We start from the raw sequence: 22607 nt of genomic DNA, 5'->3' as shown, positions 1-22607 counted from the left end.
TTTGTTGTAGTTTTACATTGATTTTCAGTTGTTCTGCATTTGTTGAGAAGCCTTTCTCTGTTGGGTTTCTTTAGTGACTCTGTCAAAAATCATATGACTGTAGATACGTGGGTATATTTTATTTGAGTTCTGTTTTCTGGTTTCATTGTTTGATTTGTCTATGTCTATGCTGTACCATACTATATTGATAACAATGGCTGTATGGTAAACATTGAAGTTACTATAAAGTCCTTCAAATTGCTTTGACTATGCTATGTCCTTGGCATTTCCATGTAAATTTTAGAATCTGTTTGCCAGTTTTAAAACACATTACAATTTGGGGATAACTAACATCTTAACAATACTAAGTCCTCTGATCCATGAACATGGTATATATATTTCCATCCAGTCATCATATGGTCTTCAGTGTAGAGATCTTGCATGTCTTTTATTAAATTCATTCTTAAGTGCCTTTTTTGGGCACTATTATAAATTGAATTATGTTCTTAAATTTTGTTTACTGATATTTTTGCTGATAGTTAATAAAAATACAGTTGATTTTTAATTGTTAACTTTATATCATTTGACTTTAATGAATTCACTTCCTAGTTTTAGTAGTTGTTTTAAAAATACCTTAGGATTTCTAAGTCATCTATAGAGATTTCTTCCTTTTCAATCTCTATTCCTTTTATTTCTTTTTATTGCTTTACTGCAATGGCTAGGACTATAGGTGGTAAGAAAGGCCATCCTTCCTTTGCTCCTGATTTTAGGGGGTAAAAGTCAATATTTCACTTGAAATATTATTGTAGCTATAGGTTTTTCATAGATGCCCTTTATCAAATTAAGAAAGTTCTCTACTATTTTTAGATTGCTGGGCATTTTTTTTTATGGAATGAGAGTTGAAATTTATTGAATACTTTTTTTTTCTATGGAACTAACTGTATGTTTATCTTACTGTCTGTTACTATAGTGAATTATGTTGACTTTTAAATATTAAACCAACCTTGCATTAAACCAACCTGGTTAGTCATAGTACATTATCCTTTTAACATCTTGTTAAGGACTGTTTAATAAACTTTTTGAATCTCTATTGTAAGGAACACTAATCTTAAATTTACTTCTTTTATCTCCCTCAGGTTCTATATGGGTAAGGTCATGAGCATATTTTTTGTGAATGAGAATCAGAAACAAAAAGGAGTCATAAATATAATTTATTTCCTATGAGCTGGAAATAAATTAATAAATTTTTGTCTCTCTGAATATGCCCAGTTGTGCATTCTAGAATTTGTCATGGGCACTGAAATAATGGTAAGGAGATGGTGCTCTGACAGGATTATATATCTGTGAAATCAGAATCAGCTGAGAGTGAGGCTGAGTCACAACAATTGCTAAATGGAGTAAACTTTGAACAGTTTATATGAACATAAAATGGTTCCCCAAATTCCTACTTTGTTGAAAGCTTTTCCTTTGAAATACTGCTTTACTTTTTCTTATAACATTCAGATGAAAAAAATTCATTAGTAGCTTATGTAGTTTTAATAACTTTGAAAAGGGAGCTAACATTATTTTAACATAGCAGGCATACAATAAGCCAATTTTTTTTCTTTTGGTTTTCTTGAGATATAATTAATAGGCAGCACTAAGTTTAAGAATAGTGAATTGACTTACATATGTTGCATAATGATTACCACAATAAATGTAGTTAACATCTATCACCTCAAATAGATACAAAAACAAAAGAAAAAAGTTTTTTTTTCCTGTGAATGGGAACTTTTAGTATTTGCATTACTGGCAACTTTCAAATATACTATATAGCAGTGTTAACTATAGTCATCATGTCATCAAATGCATAGGGGAACATTGCATTTATCCTGAATACTTATCTATCTTACAACTGAAAGTTTGTACCTTTTGACCACATTCATCCAATTCTCAATGCCCTCCCCTTGCCCCTAGTAACACAAATCTAATTTTTTCCCCCTATGCATTTAATTTTCTTGTTTTGTTTTAGATTTCACATATAAGTGAGATCAGAGTATTTGTCTTTCTTGGACTTACTTTACTTAGCATAATGCCCTCAAGGTCTATCTATGTTGTTGCAAAGATTTCCTTCTTTTTTATAGCTGAATAGCATATGGTTGTATTCCATTAGGTGTGTGTGTATGTGCTTGTGTTTGTGTGTATGTGTACCACATTTTCATCTAGTCATCTCCTGATGGACCTTTAGGTTGCTTCCAATGTTGTTGCCTACTGTAAATGATGCTGCAGTGAACATGAGGGTGCCAGGATTTCATCAGCATAATGGTTGTTCCCTTTGGATATATACCTAGAAGCAGAAATGCTAAATCCCACGGTAGTTCTATTTTCAATTTTTTGAGGAACCTCCGTACTGCTTTCTATAGTGGCTACACCAATTTACAATCTTATCAACAGTGCATAAGGGGTCCCTTTTCTCCACATCCTCATCAGGATTTGTTGTTCCTTATCTTTTTGATGTTAGCGTTCTAACAGGTGCAAGGTGATATCTCATTGCGGTTTTGATTTGCATTTTCCTGGTGATTAGCGATATTGAACAGCTTTTCATGTATTTGTTGGCCATTTGGATATCTTCTTCAGAAAAATGTCTATTTTAGTTCTTTGCCCATTTTTTAATGGGAGTATTATTATTATTATTTGCTATTGAGTTGTATGCACTCAGCATATATTTTGGATGTTTAGCCCCTTGTCAGATACATGACTTGCAAATACTTCTTCCATTCCAAGGTTGCCTTTTCATTTTGTTGATGGGTTTCCTTTGCTGTGCAGAAACTGGTTAGTTTGATGTAGCCCCACTTGTTTATTTTTTTGGTATTGATACTTATGTCATATCCAAAAATTCCTTGCCAAGACCAGTGTCAATCGAGAAGATGTTTTTCCAGGCCACTTTTTAAAAACTTGTGCATGGACTAATAGCTCTTATTCTTTACTTTCACACAACTAGAAAAGCAACACACACAAATTAAGTATGAATAAAATTTTAAAAACAGTAAAATGCAAGTTAATAACATTAATTTAATGTAAGGGATTTTTTTTTTTTTTTTGCTGAGGCTAAATTGGTGTTTAAAATCAGAATATGTACTCTGTTTCAGCATGAATTCTTTAGTTTGGTAGGCCTGTGTTACTCGGTATCATGTGATGACTTAATTCTTCTGCCATTTTTCTCCATTTGAACTTGCATGAGCTGCTGGTTCATATATCACTGGCTACATCACTTAAGTGTTAAGTCCACCTCTGTGCCTCTATTCTTTCTTTTTAGCCAGAAATCATGAAATAGCCTTCAACACCGATGCACGTGTAAATGTAGGTGGCAAAATTATGTACCAATATCCAGCTTTAAGTGCCCAACCCAGATGATCTAGAATGTGACCATATTAATTTCTTTTAGATTATCATCCCCAACATGCATAATTTAGGTATCTCTTAACAAACTCTAGACCCTCCAAAATATAAATCACTGTTGCCAACAGTGCAACACTAGAAATCTCAAAAGAGGAAAAGGCTGGAAATGTTACCAAGGTCTGGAGGCCCTCATGATACTGTCAGGGCACATGGTGAATGTTTCATTCCTTGAGATCTGAGCAGCCTAAGTATAAAAAGAGGAGCCAGAGAGAAGCAGGCTTGGGAAAATCATGATGGAGAAAATGCACCAGGTGTGCTTGTTAAACCAGCAGGGATGTGTGTGCATCTGCTGGCTCCCTGCACCTAGGAAGAGCTGAATGGCTTGTTTATTGCCTTCCCCTTTAGACTGCTGGATTCAGGTGTCATAGGCAGGAACATGAACCTGGGGCACAGCGTAATACTGCTCATGGTGCCAAGGTATCATTTTGTGGTTTCGGATTTTTGCATATTGGGTTCTCTTCGAGCAAGGCGCATCTTCAGAAGAACAGGGAGCCTTTTTTCCTGAGATTGTTGGACTTGCTTCATATGCCCTTTATATTTTTTTGTTGTTATAAGAACATTTAACATGGGACTTACCCTCTTAACAGATTTTTAAGTGTAGCATACAGTTATTACTAACTATAGACACGATGCATACAGTAGATCCCTAGAAGCTATTCATCTTGTGTAACTGAAACTTTGTACCCATTGAGCAACAGCTCCCCATTTCCCTTCCTGCCAGCCTGGGGCCACTAGCATTTTACTCCCTGCTTCTGAGTTTGAGTGTTTTGAACCCTCATGTAAGTGGCAGCGTTGCTGTATTTGTCTTCCTGTGACTGGCTGATTTCACTTTGTATAATGTTCTCAGGGCTCATCCATATTGTCACCCATGGCGGGATTTCCTTCTTTGTTAAAGGCTGAAGAATATTCCGTGTGCCCTGTAGACACACTAAATGCACTCTCCTTTCTGTCCCCCAATCCACCTGGGCTCTCTCTCCTCTCTCTAGTCTCTGGTAATTTCCCAAATGCTTTTGTGGCCCCTATCGACTGGGGGCATAAATAGAATGAAAGGGGGTTCCAGAATCCATGCGAGGGCTTGAGGCCTGAGCAGGAACTTGTGGGCCTGAATCCCGCAATTGCCTGATGTTTGTCTGCTGCCTTCTCGATGTCTCTGGAGGGTTGCAGCTACACCTACTTATCAGTTTTCCATGGGCCACCTTATGACTTGGCTCCCGAGGTTTGTCCATCACCTCCTCTCTCTGGGGAAGCTCCTGTGTCCATCCATCTTTTAACTCTGCCCGTTGGCCTTGACCCGCTCACCCAGCCACCCCAGTGGGCCGTGCCTCCACCAGGCTTTCTCTCCAGTGGCACGGTGGGCAGCCTCACGGTGAGGGCCGTGGTCTCTCTGACAGCCGTGGTTTCTCAATGAGCACAGAGGGCTTGGGCAGAAGACAACATATATTTGTGAAATTCCTAAAGCCTGTAGTTTGTAAGCTCCTCGATATTCTTTCCGAAATACTGGCTGAATTTTTCTAATCTGCAACCTCAGTACTCACAGATCCCACATTTTGTTTGTGGTAAGTTAAGTGGTGATAGAGGTTTGCAAATTTTTATGTAATTTATTCTGGTTTTCTTCCAATGGCCTCTGAGCTAGAACTTAAATATGGCTTTGTGTAGTTGTTTCTTCCTGTTTAGAGAGCTGGCATAATATTTTGTCTTCTGGGCTTAAATAACCATGTAATTACTCTCTAATCATATAGTAATTAGCATGTAATATTTGCATTTATTACATAATTATATTCCTAGAGGATTGCATGGCAATTATACTTACATTCAGCATATCATTTTATATACTGTATAATGAACAAGTATATAATTTGTTGCTTTTTTCCTTTTATCCTAATTTCAGTTTACCAACCAGGGACTGGAAACTCAGTCTCCTGTTGCCTTATTTATCCACAGGCAGGCAGGTGCCCAAGCCCCTTTGGCCTCGCTCAGTACCTCCTCATTATATATGTAAGGAATGCTGTGCTTGTGTGCTCCTCTGCGCTGCCAGCCTTTGCACTCCTGAATACTTTCTCCTTGTCGTGAACTCATTCAGTTATTAGCTTGTTGATCAGAGCCCCCGGCATTGTCAGATGAACCGCCAGATCTCAGTTAACACAACGATGTGAGCAGCCCAGGCGCCAGCCCTGAGGTCATGCCTGCCTTTCTCTCCTTCTGCAGTGGAGCACATTCCCAAAGGGAACAACTGCCTTGATGCTGCCAAGGCCTGCAACCTCGACGACACCTGCAAGAAGTACAGGTCCGCGTACATCACCCCGTGTACCACCAGCATGTCCAATGACATCTGCAACCGGCGCAAGTGCCACAAGGCCCTCCGGCAGTTCTTCGACAAGGTTCCGGCCAAGCACAGCTACGGCATGCTCTTCTGCTCCTGCCGGGACATTGCCTGCACCGAGCGGAGGCGGCAGACCATCGTGCCTGTGTGCTCCTATGAGGAGAAGGAGAAGCCCAACTGTCTGAACTTGCAGGACTCCTGCAAGACGAATTACATCTGCAGGTGAGCAGGCGCCGGCAGCCCGTGATTAATGAGGTGGTGGGAGAGCCTTTGCGGCTGCTTCAGTGGCCAGGCTCCTGTTTCCCGAATTTCTACAGTGGGTTGAGGGGCGGGCAGAGGGGAAGGGCAGGTGTTGGAATGGATGGATTGACCAGAAACGGATCTCTGCACCTGACACGTGGTTCTCCAGCAACTGGTCAGGCTTTTGCACTGAGTGGGGGTCCCGTCTTGAACCAGTGGAAAGCTTTGGGAAGTGTTAGGATGATAACATAATTACAACCATGCTTAATAAGCACAGAGGGTCGCCTGAGGCCAGGTGAGCTGAAGGGGGTGCTCACTCTGTAAGCCCTGAGCTGCTGCCAGGGGGTGCCAGGCACCAAGGCAGTCTTGGGTAGGGTGGGGTGGAGATAGGGAGGCTCTTGACCATCAAGGTCAGAAAAATGGAAGAAACCAGCAAGAGAGATTGAGCTGTGTCCAGCGCTGCAGAGAACTTCCAGAACTCCTGGGTCTGTCCGGGTCTGTTCAGTCATCCATGTGGCCCGGAAGAATAAGCACCTTCCTGGTCAGCCATGCTTCAGAACTCAGCCCTCAGCAGAATCCTTGCTAACCCTGGACCCTGTTATTGAACAGTCATTTTCTTTTTCTTTTTGGAATGTGTTAATTTATTTTAATGTTTGGAGGAATCCACGAATACATTTTCTGTGTTTAAGCACAAAAAGCAGTATAGGCTTAGGAGGAGGAAAAGAGAAGGTCCCCTTTTCACACTGCTTCCACTTGCCCCCGACCATCACTTGTCAACAATTTCATGTGTGTCCTTCCAGAACTTAGCATTAAATTCAATTTGCTGTTCAAAGCAAATATATTCAGATAAGCAGAGACTTGAGTTTTTGCAGCCTGGGGCGATGCTGTGGTCCCGCACTGAGATGGGCAGCCTGGATGCGGGGCTGGAGGTTCAGACGGGTGTCACACTGACAACACCTTACTTTGTCCCCAGGGTAGAGCCAGGAGCCTTCAAAGGCCACCTCTGACAAAATCCTGTGCACTCAGGAAATGTTCACAGGTGGGCAGGTAGATGCGGGGGTGCCTGTGTACCTGTTTTCTCATCGGTTCCCCATTTCTGAAGAGCAGTGAGCAGGGGGGAAAATATGTCTGCTATTTTGAAGATTCTAGTGAGCTGAGTTTCTAGCCAATTTAAATTTTACTCTGATAAGTGGGATCCAATTCTTCCCTTAAACTAGATCTAATAATGACCAAAGACAAATAGAAGTCCTTATTATCTGTAGAACCCTCTCATGCTGAAGATTTTCTGGGAGTCAAGTTCCTCCACTTTTTAAATTTGGAAGCAAACGACATGCTAAATGGGAAACAACTCTGTGACCACGCATATCCTGAGCGGAGTCAGGTGACTGTGCAGTGCAGCTTGTCCAAGGACCCTTTCTTCCTCACCCCTGGGCCCCTGTTCCACTGAGACCCTTTTAGCTCTGGGCTGGGAGCAGGATGACTACGCTAGAAGAGGCAGGCCTCCATGCAGCCACACCTGGGGAAGCCACAGCCTGGGAGCCCAAGAACCTCCCCCTGGAGATGAATTGACCGAGGAGCAGGGCACAGGGAGAAGCTACAGGAGCAGAGTTGGGAGGGAGCAAAGATTCTGAAGGCCCCTCCCCCAAAGACCTCTGGATCAGAGACCCAAGTTCCTGTGCACCTTGAGTCTTTGAGCAGAAGGGATCACTCTTCTGGGAGGAGGACTGGGTTGCCAGGATCTTCCTTGGCCTAAGGCTGAACAACTGCAGCTCTTCTCTGTCTGTACAGTGATACGTTATCCTATTCACTGATGGGTACCCAGGGGGGCCTCAAGACGCGAGGTCGTCCAGGGAGGAAATGGAGCAGTGGGTGAGCCCTCCGTCCACTGAGCAGTGGCTGGAAGGTGGGAGAGGGCCTGGGTATGGAGCCTTTTCCTTCTCTGCTAACAAGATTCATCTTGCACACGAAGTCCAGAGGATGTCCATGACCTCTCCCATATGGGCTGGAAGCCCACCCAGAGTGGTTTGTTTGCATTACCTGGCCTGCTCTTTGGAAAACAGAGAATCCTTGGAGGGTCCGTGAGAATTAGCTAAATCAGACTGTGTTCCTGCTAAGCTTCAGTGAGAAATAGCCAAGAGCTTGGGAGCTTGGAGGTTCTTGGGGAGGTGGCAGGAGCAGTCTGCAGATACAACAGGATGGTTTGGGGCTCAGACTGAGCTGGTAGGAAGGTTCTTGGAGCCATTGGGGTTGCAATAGCCCCTGCGCAGGGTGGCCTCCGCTGATGGGGCAGAAACATATTAGGGGCTGCAGGTCAGTGCTTGCTTGCCTGATAACTAACTGTGCCTGGTCACCCCAAGGTCAGGCTGTAGTGATAGCAGCCACCTTTCAGTGGGGTGAAGGTGCCCTGACTAGAGGCAGCCTTTGCACTGCTGCCACATTTCTGGCTCTGGGTGGAACTCAGAGGCTGTTTGGAGATCCGGATCCTAGACTATCCGGGGACCCTTCCAAGTGAAACTGTCTCAGTGGGATTGGTGGATTTTACACTTTGTCCTGAGTCTTTCCCTGGGAAGGTGAGTCAGTGACTTCCCCTGGTGTTCCCCATAATTTCTTTCCAGAGGCTGGACTGATTACTGATGGTGACCCCAGCCCTGTCAGAGGCAGTAAGTGTAATTTAAGCTGCCACGTAGGCAAGTGGTGTTTTCTTTCATCAGGCTTTATTAATCTTCTCTTTAATTTTTTGCCTTTTATTTCCTCCTTCTTTAGTCCATCTCGCTGGGCCCCTTAGAGTCACTACTATCCAAGCAGCAGCTGGGGCTTCTGCTGGCCTCACGTTACAGGTGCGCTTATCCTAGCCCACCAAGAGAAAGGGAGCTCTGCTGATGGGGTGACTTCAGGCCTACTTTGAATTTTCCCAAAGGGACTGAATGGCAAGAGGGAAAATCACTTCCTAAAAACCATATTCTTCCAAAGCTCACATGTTCAGATGCTCCATCTTAGCATCAGCAGCTATCGAAGAGCTGCTCAAGCTCATTAAAACTTCCCCGCACTTAACGTTTTCCAACTCAGAGCACAGAGGTTCCTGTACCCCAGGGTCCAACATTGCCTCTGTGCAAAACTGCTCTCCTGCCTTATGCATTCAGACAGAAGAGACACAACTGTAGCTTTTCCTTTCAGCTATGTTTTCTTTTTTCCTTTCCCTTATAGGAAGGCTGACTGGCTCCTCTCCTCTTGGGTGGTTGGGAAGGGGCGAGAGATTGGTGGTTTGGGCCTCCAAGCTTGTCTACAGAAAAGCAAATGTGGGGGTGTTATTAGAAGCGAGAGATGGAATTGAAAAGCCTCACATTCTTCCCCTGGAGCAGTGTCTCCCTCGTCAGTTTTCCTTGGGTTGTTTTCCTTAGTGCCTGGAAGGATGTCAGGACTGGCTTTGGCCTTCCAGGAAGTGCACTCCTTTATTCCTGTTGCAGGTTGTTATGTAGACATAACTTAAACTTGCACCTTACCTCCTTTCCCCCAGTCTCTGGTATCCACAAATAAGCTCAGCACTTGGATACTGGCTCAGGGTGTTACAAATATGTTCATATCTGTTTCATTTTTCTAATTTGTCACTCAGATGCCTCACCTATACTGTATTACCGGGTAGTCCAGTACCTTCCTCTTGAGCACAACCCTTCCTGTTTTCACCTATGAATTACAGTGTTCTACTCCAAAATTCTTTCGGCTTCCACTGCCAAGCAAAGAAGGAGGGACCAGCCCACCTGCCTGTGGCTTTGGCTGTGGCCACATGGTGTCGCTGTTGAGAACCGATGGGAGGATGCTGGGTGGTCGGTGGCTGTGCCCTTCTTGGCCATGTGCATGCTGCAGAGGTGCTGCGTCCATGGGTACCAGTGGAACAACTCTTAGTGCACAGTCGGTGTGCAGCGAGTTTTTCCCAAAGCATGACTCTCTGCTCCAGGAGCTGGGTGCTACGAGGTTCCAGCCAGCACCAGAACACCTAGTATCCCTTTCCTGGCAGTACATTCCCAGGTGGAACTGAGTGTTGCATTTCCTTCCTCTCCCTCCTTCCTTCCTTCCTCCCTTCTTTCTTACAAAATTTATTGTGGTAAGAACACTTAACATAGCATCCACCCTCTAAAAACAGATCTTTAAGGGTACAGTATCCTATTTTTGTTTCTAGGCACAGTGTGTCACAGTAGATCTCTAGAACTACTCATCTTTTATAACTGAAATTTATATCCGTTGGTCAGTAACTCCCCACTTCCCCATCCCCCAACCACCCTGGGCAACAACTGTAACTCTATTCTTTGCTTCCATGGGTTTGATGATTTTAGATACTCTTGTAAAAGGCATAGAGCAGTGTTTGGTTTGCCTTTCTGTGACTGGCTTATTTCACTTGGTGTGAATTCCTCCAGGTTCATCCAGGCTGTTGCATATTGTGGGATTTCCTTCTTTTTTTAGGGCTGAAACAGTGCTGGTCAAGAATATCTCATTCCTTTCAGAAAGATTCTGATCATCCTGAACCTCAAAAGAGAAGGGACCAGGGCTCTGTCACCTCTGTCCCAAGGCTTTCTTGTCCCTGCTTGACTTACACTTTCTCTTTGCAGTGTCCAGGTTCTATGTCCCCATTCCAGGAAAGGTGGCTTTAAGCAAGCCACCGAGTTATGGTTCTACGTTTCTGCAGGGACTGAGGATCCTGTAACTGTGTCCCGGAGACCTGTGTGTTGCTATGTTTTGTTTTAGCAGAATCTGGGAAGTCTGTCTTGGTACAGCTCCAGAATAGCATATGTCATTTTCAAAACATTGCCCTGGCCAGCACCACATTTCCACACTGGGGCTGACCCTGTTACACTTAGAGGGAATGTGTTGTTATTAATTTGTTAACTGGGACATCTGGGAAGCATGTCACAAAACTGTGCAGATTTTTGCTCCAGTAACTTACTTGATGTGACAGTGTTAGTGCACCTTTATAAGGTGAAGAATCTTTCATTCTCCTGGAATCCAACCCCTTTTGCACAGTAAACAGTAGATTTTAGAGGTGGCCACCCTTTACTGCTTGGGCTAAACTCCTGAGTTTAAAAGTGGATTCTACATCACTGTATCTGGGCTTGTCTTAACATGCAGCAAGAGCAGGAGAAAATGGCTCAGAGGATAATTAATGCCTAAAACTAGATGGGTAGATTAATTTGGCACTTAATTTTATTTTACGCTGATTCATTCACAAATGGAAATCAGCAATTAGACAACGCAAACTTTTGAACCATGCAAAGAAAGGTTTGAGAATATGAGAAAATACAAGTAAAACATTTTCCAGTTCATTTGAGCAGTTTTCATTTCAAATGATTACATGGGTGTCTTTAGCAATGCATTCAGAGTGCCGAATGGCTCATTTTCTTAATGCGCCCCACCTGCACAAACTGCCTGCCATCCAGCCTTGGTGCTGGAGAACCCTGGACTCCTGCAGGCGGGCTCTGCGTGCATGCAGCAGATTCATCAGGATACCGAGAAGAGAGCAAGGAGGTCCTCGAACATCTGCTGCTGTCTCCTCTTCTTCAGCTCCAGCAGGTAGAGAGCAGCCTGCTTGTTGTTGGGTCTTCCAGGCCTCCGCTCCACCTGTGCACAGAGATGAAATGTGTGGCCGTTCAGCCCCAGCTAAGCAGTGTCGCACTCTCCGTGTCCCTGGCTCACAGGGGTAACCTGAGCTGTGAATCAGGTGGACGCCTGCTACGACTTGCCCACTCTTGTCACCTTGTATCTCTTTCCTTATCTCTCCTTTGGCAGAGGCGGGTGTGAAGCCATTTGTCTGCTCCTGCTAGCCTGTCACTAAAAGTCCCGTCTGGATTTACTCCACGTCCTTCCTCTCTGCAGCCAGCCCCTTCCTTGCGCCTGCCCAGAGCTCAGAGTCGCTGCTTTGTTTCCCACGCCCCTTCCTTCACCTGCCCACGTCCTCATCAGTTGCTTTTGCCACTCTTGGCCCTGAGACAGAAAAGAATGAGACTCGTTTCCTTTACATTTGCACATTCTGCCAGTTATCAGACTCATGTGGACAGATGGGGTCTTGGCACCAGAACTGTCTTGTACTGCCTTTGAGTATGAAAGTGGGCGGAAATGGAATGAATTGCATCTGCCCAGGAAGCCCAAAGACAGAGTCCCATATTCCTTTAGGGGAGGAGGGGTCGTGGTGGAGGGTCTCATCGGGAGCCGTACTCAGACCAGACCTTGGTGGGTGAGAGGCGCTCAGTGTGGGGAGGATGCAGTGGTAGGGGTGGGAGGTAGAGGCCTGGGGGCTGTCCTGGAGGCTGGTGGAGGAAAATCAGTGCCATGTGAAGAGGACATGGGCCTCTAGTGCCACATTGAAGGGGTGGGTTTTATCTATCAAAGCTTTATGAGAGAAGAGAGACGCGATCAGCTGGGCCTCGGTAACTCCGAGGTGGCTGTGTGAGGGAGGATTGGAGTGGGGAGAGGCTGGGAGGCCGGGTTGGAGGTCCTTGCAGCAGACCAGGGGAGAGGTGGCCAGGACATGGTGGAAGCTCTGAAGCTTCATAAGCACTGTGGGAGCGGGGGTGGACTTGATGGGTTCACCTCGCAGCATAGATCGAGGATAAGGCGGGCCTCTCCGGCCTGGTGACTGGGCAGATGACAGCGTTAGTGGCCAGGATGGGGAACGGAGGAAAGAGGGGCAGACTCGTCTCTTGGGTCAGAAGCTGGGGAAGAAGATCATGTGTTGCTTTGGCCATGCTCGCTAGGACTGGAGACGAACACGGGGTTGTAGTAACTCACAGGCCTGGGGAGGCAGGTTAGCTGAACGCAGCCAGGACAGCGGGCTTCATCCCCGGGGCTCCACTGCCACTTCTCTTCTCCCCTCTGCTTGCCTGGTCCTCACTGAGAGCTGCCACGGGCAGCCCCTCACACACGGTCAGCCACCACCTCGCCAGAGGCGCAGGCTCTTTCCCATTGCAGCCCGTGAGAGAAGCCTCAGGCGAGGACTGATTGGACCTGCTCGGGTCATGTTCCCATCCCTGGACCAGCCAGCAGGGCTTGAGGGGGTGTATCCTTTGGCACAGTTAAGGCCACGGTCAGCAGAGTCTACTGCCAAAGGCAGAGCAGGGAGGACTGGCTCAAAAAAACAAAACTGGGTCCGAAGTACTCAAGGATATCCTGGGAGGTGGAGCTGGAGGGCTCACGCGGCTGACGCTGGAGGGGACGGCACCCCTAGGGGCCAGCACGAGCTGCCGGCCTGCGCTTGCCTGTCGGGCCGCTTCTCCAGCCATCTTGCCTCTGCTCTCTGTGCCTCAGCCACACTGGTCCCCTTGCTGGTCCTCGGATGCACAGGCGAGTCCTGCTTCCAGGCCTCGGTGTTATTTCTTCTCATCTCTGCTGGGACCACTCTGTCCCCAGATATTCCCAGGCAAACTCCCTCCCCTCCAAGTTTTCTTAAATCCCATTGTAATAAGGTGTGTGCTGACCACCCTATTTAATACCTATTTAATACACACTCACAGTCTCTTCACCCTGCTCTCATTTTTTTTTTAAAGCACTTATCACTTTGCAAAAACTATCACATTTACTTACTGCTTTGATTACTATTTTCCTCTTTTCTCCACTGAACCGTAAGTTCCACAGTCAGGGTTCTCTATCTGTGCTATATCCCAAGTGCCTAAAACTGCCCAGACAATATTGTTTACTTACTAAATATTTACCAAATGAATAAATGGCTGAACAAATTTAAACCATGAATGGGTCTCAGAGAAGGGGATGGGATTTAGAGGTAGATTGTAGAATCATCAACATAGAAGGCATTTTCAAAGGTGGATAGTAGGATTATTCTACAGGGAAAGTGGGTGAAAAGAAAAATCAGCTGAAGACAATCTTGGGAGCATCAGGTTTATGGTAAAAGTGTCTGGAGAGGCCTTCAAAAGGAAGGAAGTTGGAGTGAAACCAATAGAGAATAAAATCTTAGGAAGAAAATGGGATGGGCAATGGTGTCAGTCACTCAGAGGGTGGAGGAAAACTCAGTGGCACACTGGATTTAGCGCAAAAGAAATCCATCCCTCCATCCCTCCATCCCTCCATCCCTCCATCCCTCCATCCCTCCATCCCTCCATCCATCCATCCTTCCATCCCTCCATCCATCCCTCCCTCCCTCCCTCCCTCCCTCCATCCATCCATCCATCCATCCATCCATCCATCCACCTATCCATCCATCCATCCATGTGTTCATCTATCTACTCATCTGTTTGTCCAGCCAGCCAGCCAGCCAGCTGGCCTGCCGTTACGATGTCAGGAGTAACAACCCGCTTCTCACCTCCAGTGCAGAGAGGAAGGTGGGCACACAAATGGTCATCCCAGCCTGGCGTGACAGTCTGTGGTTGGGAGGGCACAAAGTGGTGCAGGAGAACAGGAGAGAACAGCCAGCTCGGCCTGGAGGGCCAGCAGAGGCTTCCCGGAGAAGCTGCAGTGGGAGCTGGGCTAGGAGGATGCACGGCCTGGGCTGGGCAGGAACAGGGCAGAGGCCCAGGACTGCGGCTTTACAGAAGGCATGGGAAGTGAAGCACCAACCCGCCCGCTGGGTCTTGACGGTGGGCAGCACTGGGCTACACGCCTCACAAACGTCATCTCTGTCAGCCCAGCTGCCCTTTGAGGGACAGCCGGTGAAGTGCTGAACCCAGGAGCCGCCCAGCTCCCGCCTGGAGGACTGGGACCAACCAGGTCTTGCTGACTTCGAAGCCTTGTTTCCATCATTATTTCCAAATGATTGTCTTTTGTGACAAGAATACACTGTTCTTTTACCATCCAGCCTTACTGCCTTTAGTTCCAGACAAGCAGAGTGGCAATCGCAGCAAGCCTCTGAATCCAGACGTTCTTTATGGCTCAGTAACTTAAGAAAGCATCCGTTTTAAAGACAGTTTGCACAGAGAGTGAGGACATAATGTCCATCAGAGCCTCTTAGCATCATTTAAAAGTTTTTTAAAAAAGCTATTCAGGTAATACATGCTCATTAAGTTCTCACTTTCTTTAATTTCCTTTTGAACACTCATTGCTTATTATAGAGTAGTTTCTCTGTGACAGCTTACTGATTGCAAGAGTCGTGTCTACAAATAGGAAAAAATATCCTCTCAGACTGCACTGGCTATTAATATTATTATTATTGTTATTATTAACTTAGTCATTCCCTTGGGGCACATTTATTGAACACAGTCCATTTGACCCAAGGGTCCTAGAAGTGTAAATCATGCGCCCGTCAACCTGGTTGGATTCCATCATTCCCCGCTGAACTGTCACTGGAACTCAGAGTCCTTGACCCTCACTTACCCCAAGGCAGCAGATATCAGGGACCTGGCTGTGTATCTCACAGGAGATGAACTTCTTGCTGTCACAGAGTGACAACCAGCTCTAAATGATCCATGATCATGTCACCAGGTTGGGGTCATCCAGGTGTTTGCCTTCCTACCTTCTCCCTGCCCTCTGGTCATTCCGTTAATCCTGGGAATGCCGCTGTCTGTGGACTGGACCTTGAGTATGCGGTGCTGGTAAGAGGTACAGGGAGTGAGAGACCTGGATTCATTCCCAGAAGCACTGCAGGGGGCAGGTGGGGGACTGGAGGGGGGGTGGTCTCTGGGATCCTGCACTTCAGACCTCCTTGTCTAAGACCCAGGGCAACTTAGAAAGACCCCAGTTGCTCTCGTCTGCTGCTCTGTGCAGCTTGTTCCTCTTCAGAAGGGCCCTTCTGCTCTGCCCAGTGGCATTTCCCATACTGGGACCCACGAAGGGCACAGGCAGGGTAATCTAGCTTCCCCTTAAGCCCAGACCTAAACACAGCCACATATATTTTGCAGTCTTTTTCTTTTCTAGTTCCAAGGGAAGGAGATGTTTCCATTTCATACAGCTCTTCTTTCTTATGTGTCTTATCCACTGAGTAAAGAATGGGAAGAGGGGAGACCCCAGTATTCCTAGAGCGCTGCCCCCTCATCCAGGCCAGTGGCCTTTAGGGCCCAAGAGCATCTATGCTGGCCGGCATGCTGGCCCCATAAGCTGAGACTGAACAGCTTCTATGCTGGCCCCATAGGAGAAAAGACGTCTTCTTTTGGTCATGCATGGTTTGCAGTTGACACAGCACCATAGCCTGGGCCCAGAGCAGTCTCATTTTTGGGTGGGAAAATCTGTGCCTCATTTGCCAGATGGCTGTCATGTGTGATGAGCACGCCAGTCTCATAGCCAGGCTTGGAGTCCTGGTCCGTCCAGGGATACCCCAGACCCCACACAGGTGTTACAGGTATCCTACAGTCCCATTGGCATTTACATTTCTATGGGGCATTTCCAACTCAGTGAATGGGAAATTGCTCCATGATTTCCAAAAGTGATTAATTATGCAGAAAATTCTGCATCCAAGATAAACAAAAATTTTTTTAAAAACCATCAGTGTGGAAAGTACCATACCAAGCTGGAGTTGGGACTTTTTTTTGCCTTCCACAGTTACTGTCAGTGTGTTTGTGACTGAGGCAGACCTGGGCTCTCATCCGGTTCTACTAGTTCTAGAACACGTTCGACCCTTAGTGCATGTCTCTAAGTGGAGGTAATGACTCCATCTTCAGGGGTAGCTGTGAGGATTAAGTGCGATATCTATGGACACACATCCGCATGGCGCCTGCTGCCTAATACAGCAGACACTCAAGAAGTATGTGCCTCATTCTCCCTCGCTCTTTCCACAAGTGTTTATCATAGAGGACAAAGCAAGCCAGTGTAACAATGCCCCCAATAGTAGACCGAGACCTTTAAAGTAGGGTTTGTGGGTGGAGAGGGCAGATTCTTGCTGCTTTACACACTATGCACCCACAGCATTTACAGCGTGTGGAAATGCCAATGCTGTTATGTGAGGCCGGGTTGCCAAGCTTTATATTCACCATCTTCTCAGTTTTGCACCATTAGGAAAATCTAGGGAGGCAGAGGTGGGGATAAACAAAGTCTAGGGGTGTTTGGAGGACGTGTCATCTCAAGAACATTTCTGTCCAGAATAGACAATTATTGACATACAAAGATACACAGTAAGACATGAACAGAGCTGGCCGCGAGATGGTTGGGGCCGGAGCGCTGGATTCACTATTGTTTAGACTGAATAGGCAGTGGGGAACCACTGGCAGCCTCGTGGGGCACGTGCTTCTTTAGTGACCTAGAGTAACCGTGAATAAAGAGTTCTGAGAGGTGCTTGTGTCTGAGTCAGTGATGTGAGCCATCCAGCAAAGGGCAGTCACTGAGTCAGTGCCACCGAATCTGAAGGCTCCTCTTCGCTGGGTGGTTCATCCAGCGAGATGATAGGATGCCGTGAATCATCCTATCATCTCATTAGGAGGCAAGCCACAGCCCGGGGCAGTGTGGCTGTTGTGCAGGACTCAGGAGCCCAGACTCTGCAGAGCCGTGGACTTCAAGGCAGGAATGTGTGGATGACGGGGACGGCGATGAGGATGATGACGAGAAGAGCAGCGTTTATTTGACATTTACTGTGTGCCAGGTGCTGCGCTGAGCACTTCACCACATCCCCGGAAGTGGGGGCTGTCATTATTGTGCCCTTTCATGGATAAGGAGGTGTGATCTTGAGTAACTTCCACAGAGGGTCTGTCAGGCTGCAGAGCCCGGGTTCTGTACACTGTGCTGCCTGCTTCTGGGACACAGTGTACTTATCTTACAAACCATCCTTGTAATTTTTCTAAGACACTCAGGGTGTGTGGAATTGGGTACTGGAGGTGACTGTTTTCACTTTTATTTATTCATTTTAGAACAAAAATTCAAAATATGAGACCTTTAAAATAAGGTCACTGTAAGGTTGGTGCATTTGTTGAACCCCTGGCCATTGTGTGCCAGATGCTAGGCTACTTAATGAAAGGTGAGCACTTTGTCCTGGCAGTTAACCCACCTCAGAAGCCTCCATAAAATACATTTCCTTTCTCTTTAAAACCGTGGTTTTCAAACTCCACTGGTTCAGGACTCCATTAGATTCTCAGAATTTCCGAGGATCCCAAGGGGCTTTTATGAGTGGCATAAATCTACTGATGTCTGCCATGTTGGGAATCAAAGCTGAAGAAATGTTTACATACTTATTATGTCATTTAAAAATAACACCAAGAAGCCTGTACATGTTAACCACAAATAACAGAATACAGTTTTATTAAAAATTACTGTATTTTCCAAAACAAAAAAAATACAGGCAGAAGCATGGCATTGCCTTACACTCCTGCAAATCTAGTGTCTGACTGGAATGCCTGGATTCTTCCATTGCTTCCACATGCCGTCTTTTGCAGTATCCCATGTCAGGTGGCCTCTAGATAAACTCCACAGTACTCTAGTGAGAGAAGAAGAGGAGAAAGTAAGTAAGAACTTAGTAGGCTGGGAAAATAGTTTTGACATGGACCCTGAAAGGTTCTCTGAGATTGCCAGGGTCCACAGACCTCACTTTGAGAACTGCTGCACTAGATAAAAGTGCCAGAATAATCTTGGGTGGAAGATGTGTGTGTACAGACATACCTGTGGTGCTCTTGAACTAAGGCAGTCTGTGTGGTTGTGGCTGCCTTGTGCCCAACCTGTTCAGCGCCAGCAGGTCAGGGTGGGAAAAGAGTAGCAGGTAGACCTCGACCATTGGAAAGGTCTTTTCTGCTCTTCCTGCTCTGTGATCATTACACGGTGAGAGCTAAAGGGTTGTAATGATGTTGGGCCTGAAATAACCCTTAGAATTGGAAATGCAGGCACCTGGAAGTTCCAGATTCCTTGCAAGCACCCAGCAGTTAGTTTCCTGTTGGAGAGTTGATTCCATCTAACTGCTTTGAGCTTCTTAGGATAGGGTAGTCGAGGGAGAGAGAAGGCCATGTCTCCAAGAATATTCACTCCAGGAAAGGATCCTGACACTGTCCTGCTAGCAAACCTCTCTCAGGAAATATACAAAAGCAAATGGGAAATACCTCTTCCATGTTCCAGGGTCATAAGTTCAAGTTGAAACATTTTTAGGGAAGACTAAGGTACATGGTTGAGAAAGTTTGCTTTTTGCTTAGTGTAAGGGCTGGTGGTTGGTTCATTCACTGGCTCAGCAGGACTGGAATGCCAGGTGCTTTTCTGGCCCTGAGGGTCGGAGATGAGTAAACTGTCAGCACAGAGTATATATGCACAGCCTCGGGGGGTGGGGGGCAGTACCAGGGACTTTTCCTGGTGCCACGGACTTTAGCCTCTATCAGGATCCATTTCTGATTCATGTGGTCTGGGTGGGGCATGATAATTTGCATTTCTAGAATATTTCTAGGGTTACTGGGGGAGTCCACACTTAGCTGGAAATAAAGAATGCTGACCAGGCAACCTAGGCTGATGGGCCTCACCCTGCTCTCAAAGGAGTTTGCAAAGCTGAGGATGAAAAGGACTAGGCAGCCAGCTCAGCCTTTTGGGGCACTGGGACTCAGGACGGGACAGAGGGGAGAGGACTGCACAATTGTCACTGGGGTGTGGGCTGTCAGCCCAGTGTGGGGGGCCAGGGGGTGGGAGACAATACTTGGAAAGCTTCTGTGCCCTGCCAAGGTTGGGCTCTGATCAGAAGGCTGAGGGGATCCACTGTGAAGGGCTCTAATACCCTCCTGGGTAGCAACTCCTCAGAAACAAAGGATTCTGAGACCTGGCTAATGTGCGTCTAGTTACTGCCCAAGCCAGACCCACTGCATGGCAGGGCCTTGCCCTTATCGCATAGAGGAAGTAGACAGGTCAGTGTCCATAGGCTGAACTTGGCCTGAAATTAGAATTCATTTGGCTGAATTACACCTGAAAATGCAAATCAAAACAGAGGGCTTTAAGGCAATTATTTGAAAAGAAATCGTCCTTCCAAAATGACCATTGGGGCAATCTTTGACTATTCAGATAAAGAAAGCTGACATGCTTCACTCACTTCTTGTCACCTCCCAGGTGGCAGCATCTTTGGTTGTCAGGAGGGAACGTGGGATGGGCAGTGCCTGTAGTGGAGGCACGATGCCGATTATGCAAACCACGCGTATGTTAGAGATTCAAAAAGGGCTGATTCCATAAGCCAAGGTCCCTTTCAACCTTAGCCTGTACAAGCATGCAGTCCCATCTCACCCCTAGCTCACTGCTGGTCACAGGGGAGGAAGGTAGTAGATTCCATATCCCAAAGTGACCATTGTCCATCTTAGTCCCTGCTTCACTGGGACCACCACCTCACACACATACCTTGCACTGGAGATGCTTAGTGATTGAGGCCACTGTAAGGTTGGTGCATTTGTTGAACCCCTGGGCATTCTGGGCCAGCCACTGTGCCAGATGCTAGACTACATAGTTGAAGATGAGCACTCTTGTCCTGGCCCCTAACCACCCCATCTCAGAAGCCCCAGGCCCGGGGTTCTTTCTCTAGGCTTCTCCCAGCATTTCCTGGCTCAGAGAACGTGAAAGGGGTGTTTTGTGGGTATAAAGAGGTGCTATCAAATACTTGCCAGTCCACTGGATTCTACTCCAGCCCGCAGGGGAGCGCGCCCTCTTGAGGGAGCCAGGCTAAGTGTTCCTTGTCCACCTGGAGGCAATGTGTGCTGGTCCCGGTGCCTCCAGAGCCCAGCTGAAGTATCTTCCCATATGGGGTCTGGCCCTGCCTGGCTGGGGATCCTGAGGAATCAAGAATCACTTGATTCCACTCTGCCTATCCTTTAGTGTGAAGGAGGAGCAGCCCTGCCCCATCACCTGCCTCATACACCTGTGGTTGGAGAGATGGGGCCGGCGTTGAAAGGCCTTTGAGAGAAGTAGCAGTGGCATTCCTCTGCAGCCCTCTTTGAGAACTGTGCTCTGTCCGGGCACTGGGTTTTGGGCCTTACTCCTCCCCATAGCCCGTGGAGGTCTGTTAGTGTCTGCGTTTTATACGTGGGGCCATACAGAGACAAAACCCAGGAGCAGGGGCAGTTGGGATTTGAACCCGTGGTCTGATTTCAGGGCTCATGCGCTTTCCCTTGGAACCTGGCACCCACAGCTCTTGGAAGGGCCCACATATGTGTCTGCTTTTCTGGGGAGGTGCCCAAAGAGATGGTCCCAGCCGGGCCAGCCCCTGCCAGGTGCCTTCTCTTTCCAGGCTCAAGATTGGTCTCTGTAGTCAGCAAATGACTGGTTGGGAGGGCAGCTGGCTTCTTCCGGGGGCCTAGGGAGCCCACTTTCTATAGCCATCACTTCCTGACTTCTGTGGCACCCTCTGGGGTGATGGGGTATGCAGCCTGGGAGACGGTGCTCAATGAGAAAAGGCCTGGGCCAAGGGACTTCGCCACACAGCTGTGTCGTGGGATTGCATTTAGCCCAAATGAACAGTAATAACAGACATTATTTTTTTATATTTTCAACTGTGAGCACTATTAAAAAGAATGCTCACTAATTCTGTCATTACACTTTATTGGGTCTAGTAAATATCACTCACATCCATCTAAATCATGTATCAGCTTCTTGAGCACACAATTCACATCAGAATGGCAGCAAACATCCAAGAACGGTAACATGAAGATCCAACATTAATTCTTCCGGTGCTGTGGGGGTGAATACGAGCTTGAGAATCTCTGGTCTTCTTTTCAAAACCTGGCTCTAACTTTTCCCAGCTCCATGACTTTGCCTGGATGTTTTCTGAGTCCCAGTGTCCTCGGCCATAAAAGAAGGCTAGCCTGGCTGGTCAGGTTACACATGACACGGGCCTGTGAAGCATGGGACATAGTGACTGGCTCTGAGTAAATGTACTGGTTTTAGTACCCCATGAATGGAGCAGCCAGATGTGGGCTGTTTCTCCTCATCTGTGTGGAACGTGTAACACCAAGACATCCAGGATGAATACTGACCTACAGGTGATTGGAGCCATACTGTATGGCCCTTAGATTCATTCATTCACTTGCCCGATCCACAAATATTTACTACATCTACTTTACTCCAGGCATAACCCTAGGTGCTCACTTCTCATGGTTGGAGACAAGACTATTAACAAAGTGAAAATGAAAAATAGAAAGTGATGGAGAGGAAGGGTGGGCAGGAAGGGTGAAACTGGAGCCCTTCCTGGGGGCTCAGAGCTGGTGGGGAGAGTGGGTGGGAGGACTCAGAAGAGATCCTTGAGATCACTGTGAATGGGTCAACACAAGCCTTAAGATCATCTCATTGGGTGGAGTGTTTGAGGGACAGTTTATTGGGAAATAGCTAATGTGGCTCATGGAAAACTGCTCCTGGTCCTGAAGAATAAAGGGAGAAACATAGTTCAGATTCAGCTGACAGCTTTAGATAAAGTGCAGAAACTGGGGCTGGGGCAGGGGACGCTATTGACCAGTATATATTAGACATAGAATGGATTATTAAGAAGAGATAGGGATTTTGTGAAAGAGGGGAAGTTACCATCTGATGGCATTGGAGTAAGTGATTTATTCTTTTGATGTGCAACACACAATTCCTTTTCCCTTGAGCAACGCCCTATCTGGGAAGGAAGATATTAGGGACTAGTTGTTTGCTGAGCTCAGTCTCTGTTGACCTTAAAACAACTTGCCTGGAAGGAAAACGACCTTGAGTATATTTACTATTGAACATAATTTTCCTTAGGAAGTCTGCAACCCTATTAAAGATTAATAAGAAATCTTATTTTCATATGTTTCTG

The 22607-nt window shown here is 46.6% G+C and overlaps 1 protein-coding gene across 5 annotated transcripts in view; it reads left to right on the top strand.

Annotated features, from left to right (window-relative positions):
• GFRA1 (GDNF family receptor alpha 1) overlaps positions 1–22607 on the top strand; it is a 205948-nt gene that overhangs the window by 140554 nt on the left and 42787 nt on the right. For all 5 annotated transcript variants that reach the window (XM_036898800.2, XM_036898803.2, XM_036898802.2 and 2 more), the window contains one exon: positions 5623–5959. In XM_036898800.2, coding sequence (XP_036754695.2) covers positions 5623–5959 — 337 coding nt within the window. The remainder of the gene's footprint in view (positions 1–5622; positions 5960–22607) is intronic.

The sequence above is a fragment of the Manis pentadactyla genome, chromosome 8 (assembly GCF_030020395.1).
Source record: "Manis pentadactyla isolate mManPen7 chromosome 8, mManPen7.hap1, whole genome shotgun sequence".
NCBI lineage: Eukaryota > Metazoa > Chordata > Mammalia > Pholidota > Manidae > Manis > Manis pentadactyla.
The sequence above is the reverse complement of the archived record's forward strand: the minus strand, read 5'-3'. Positions and strand labels throughout refer to the sequence as shown.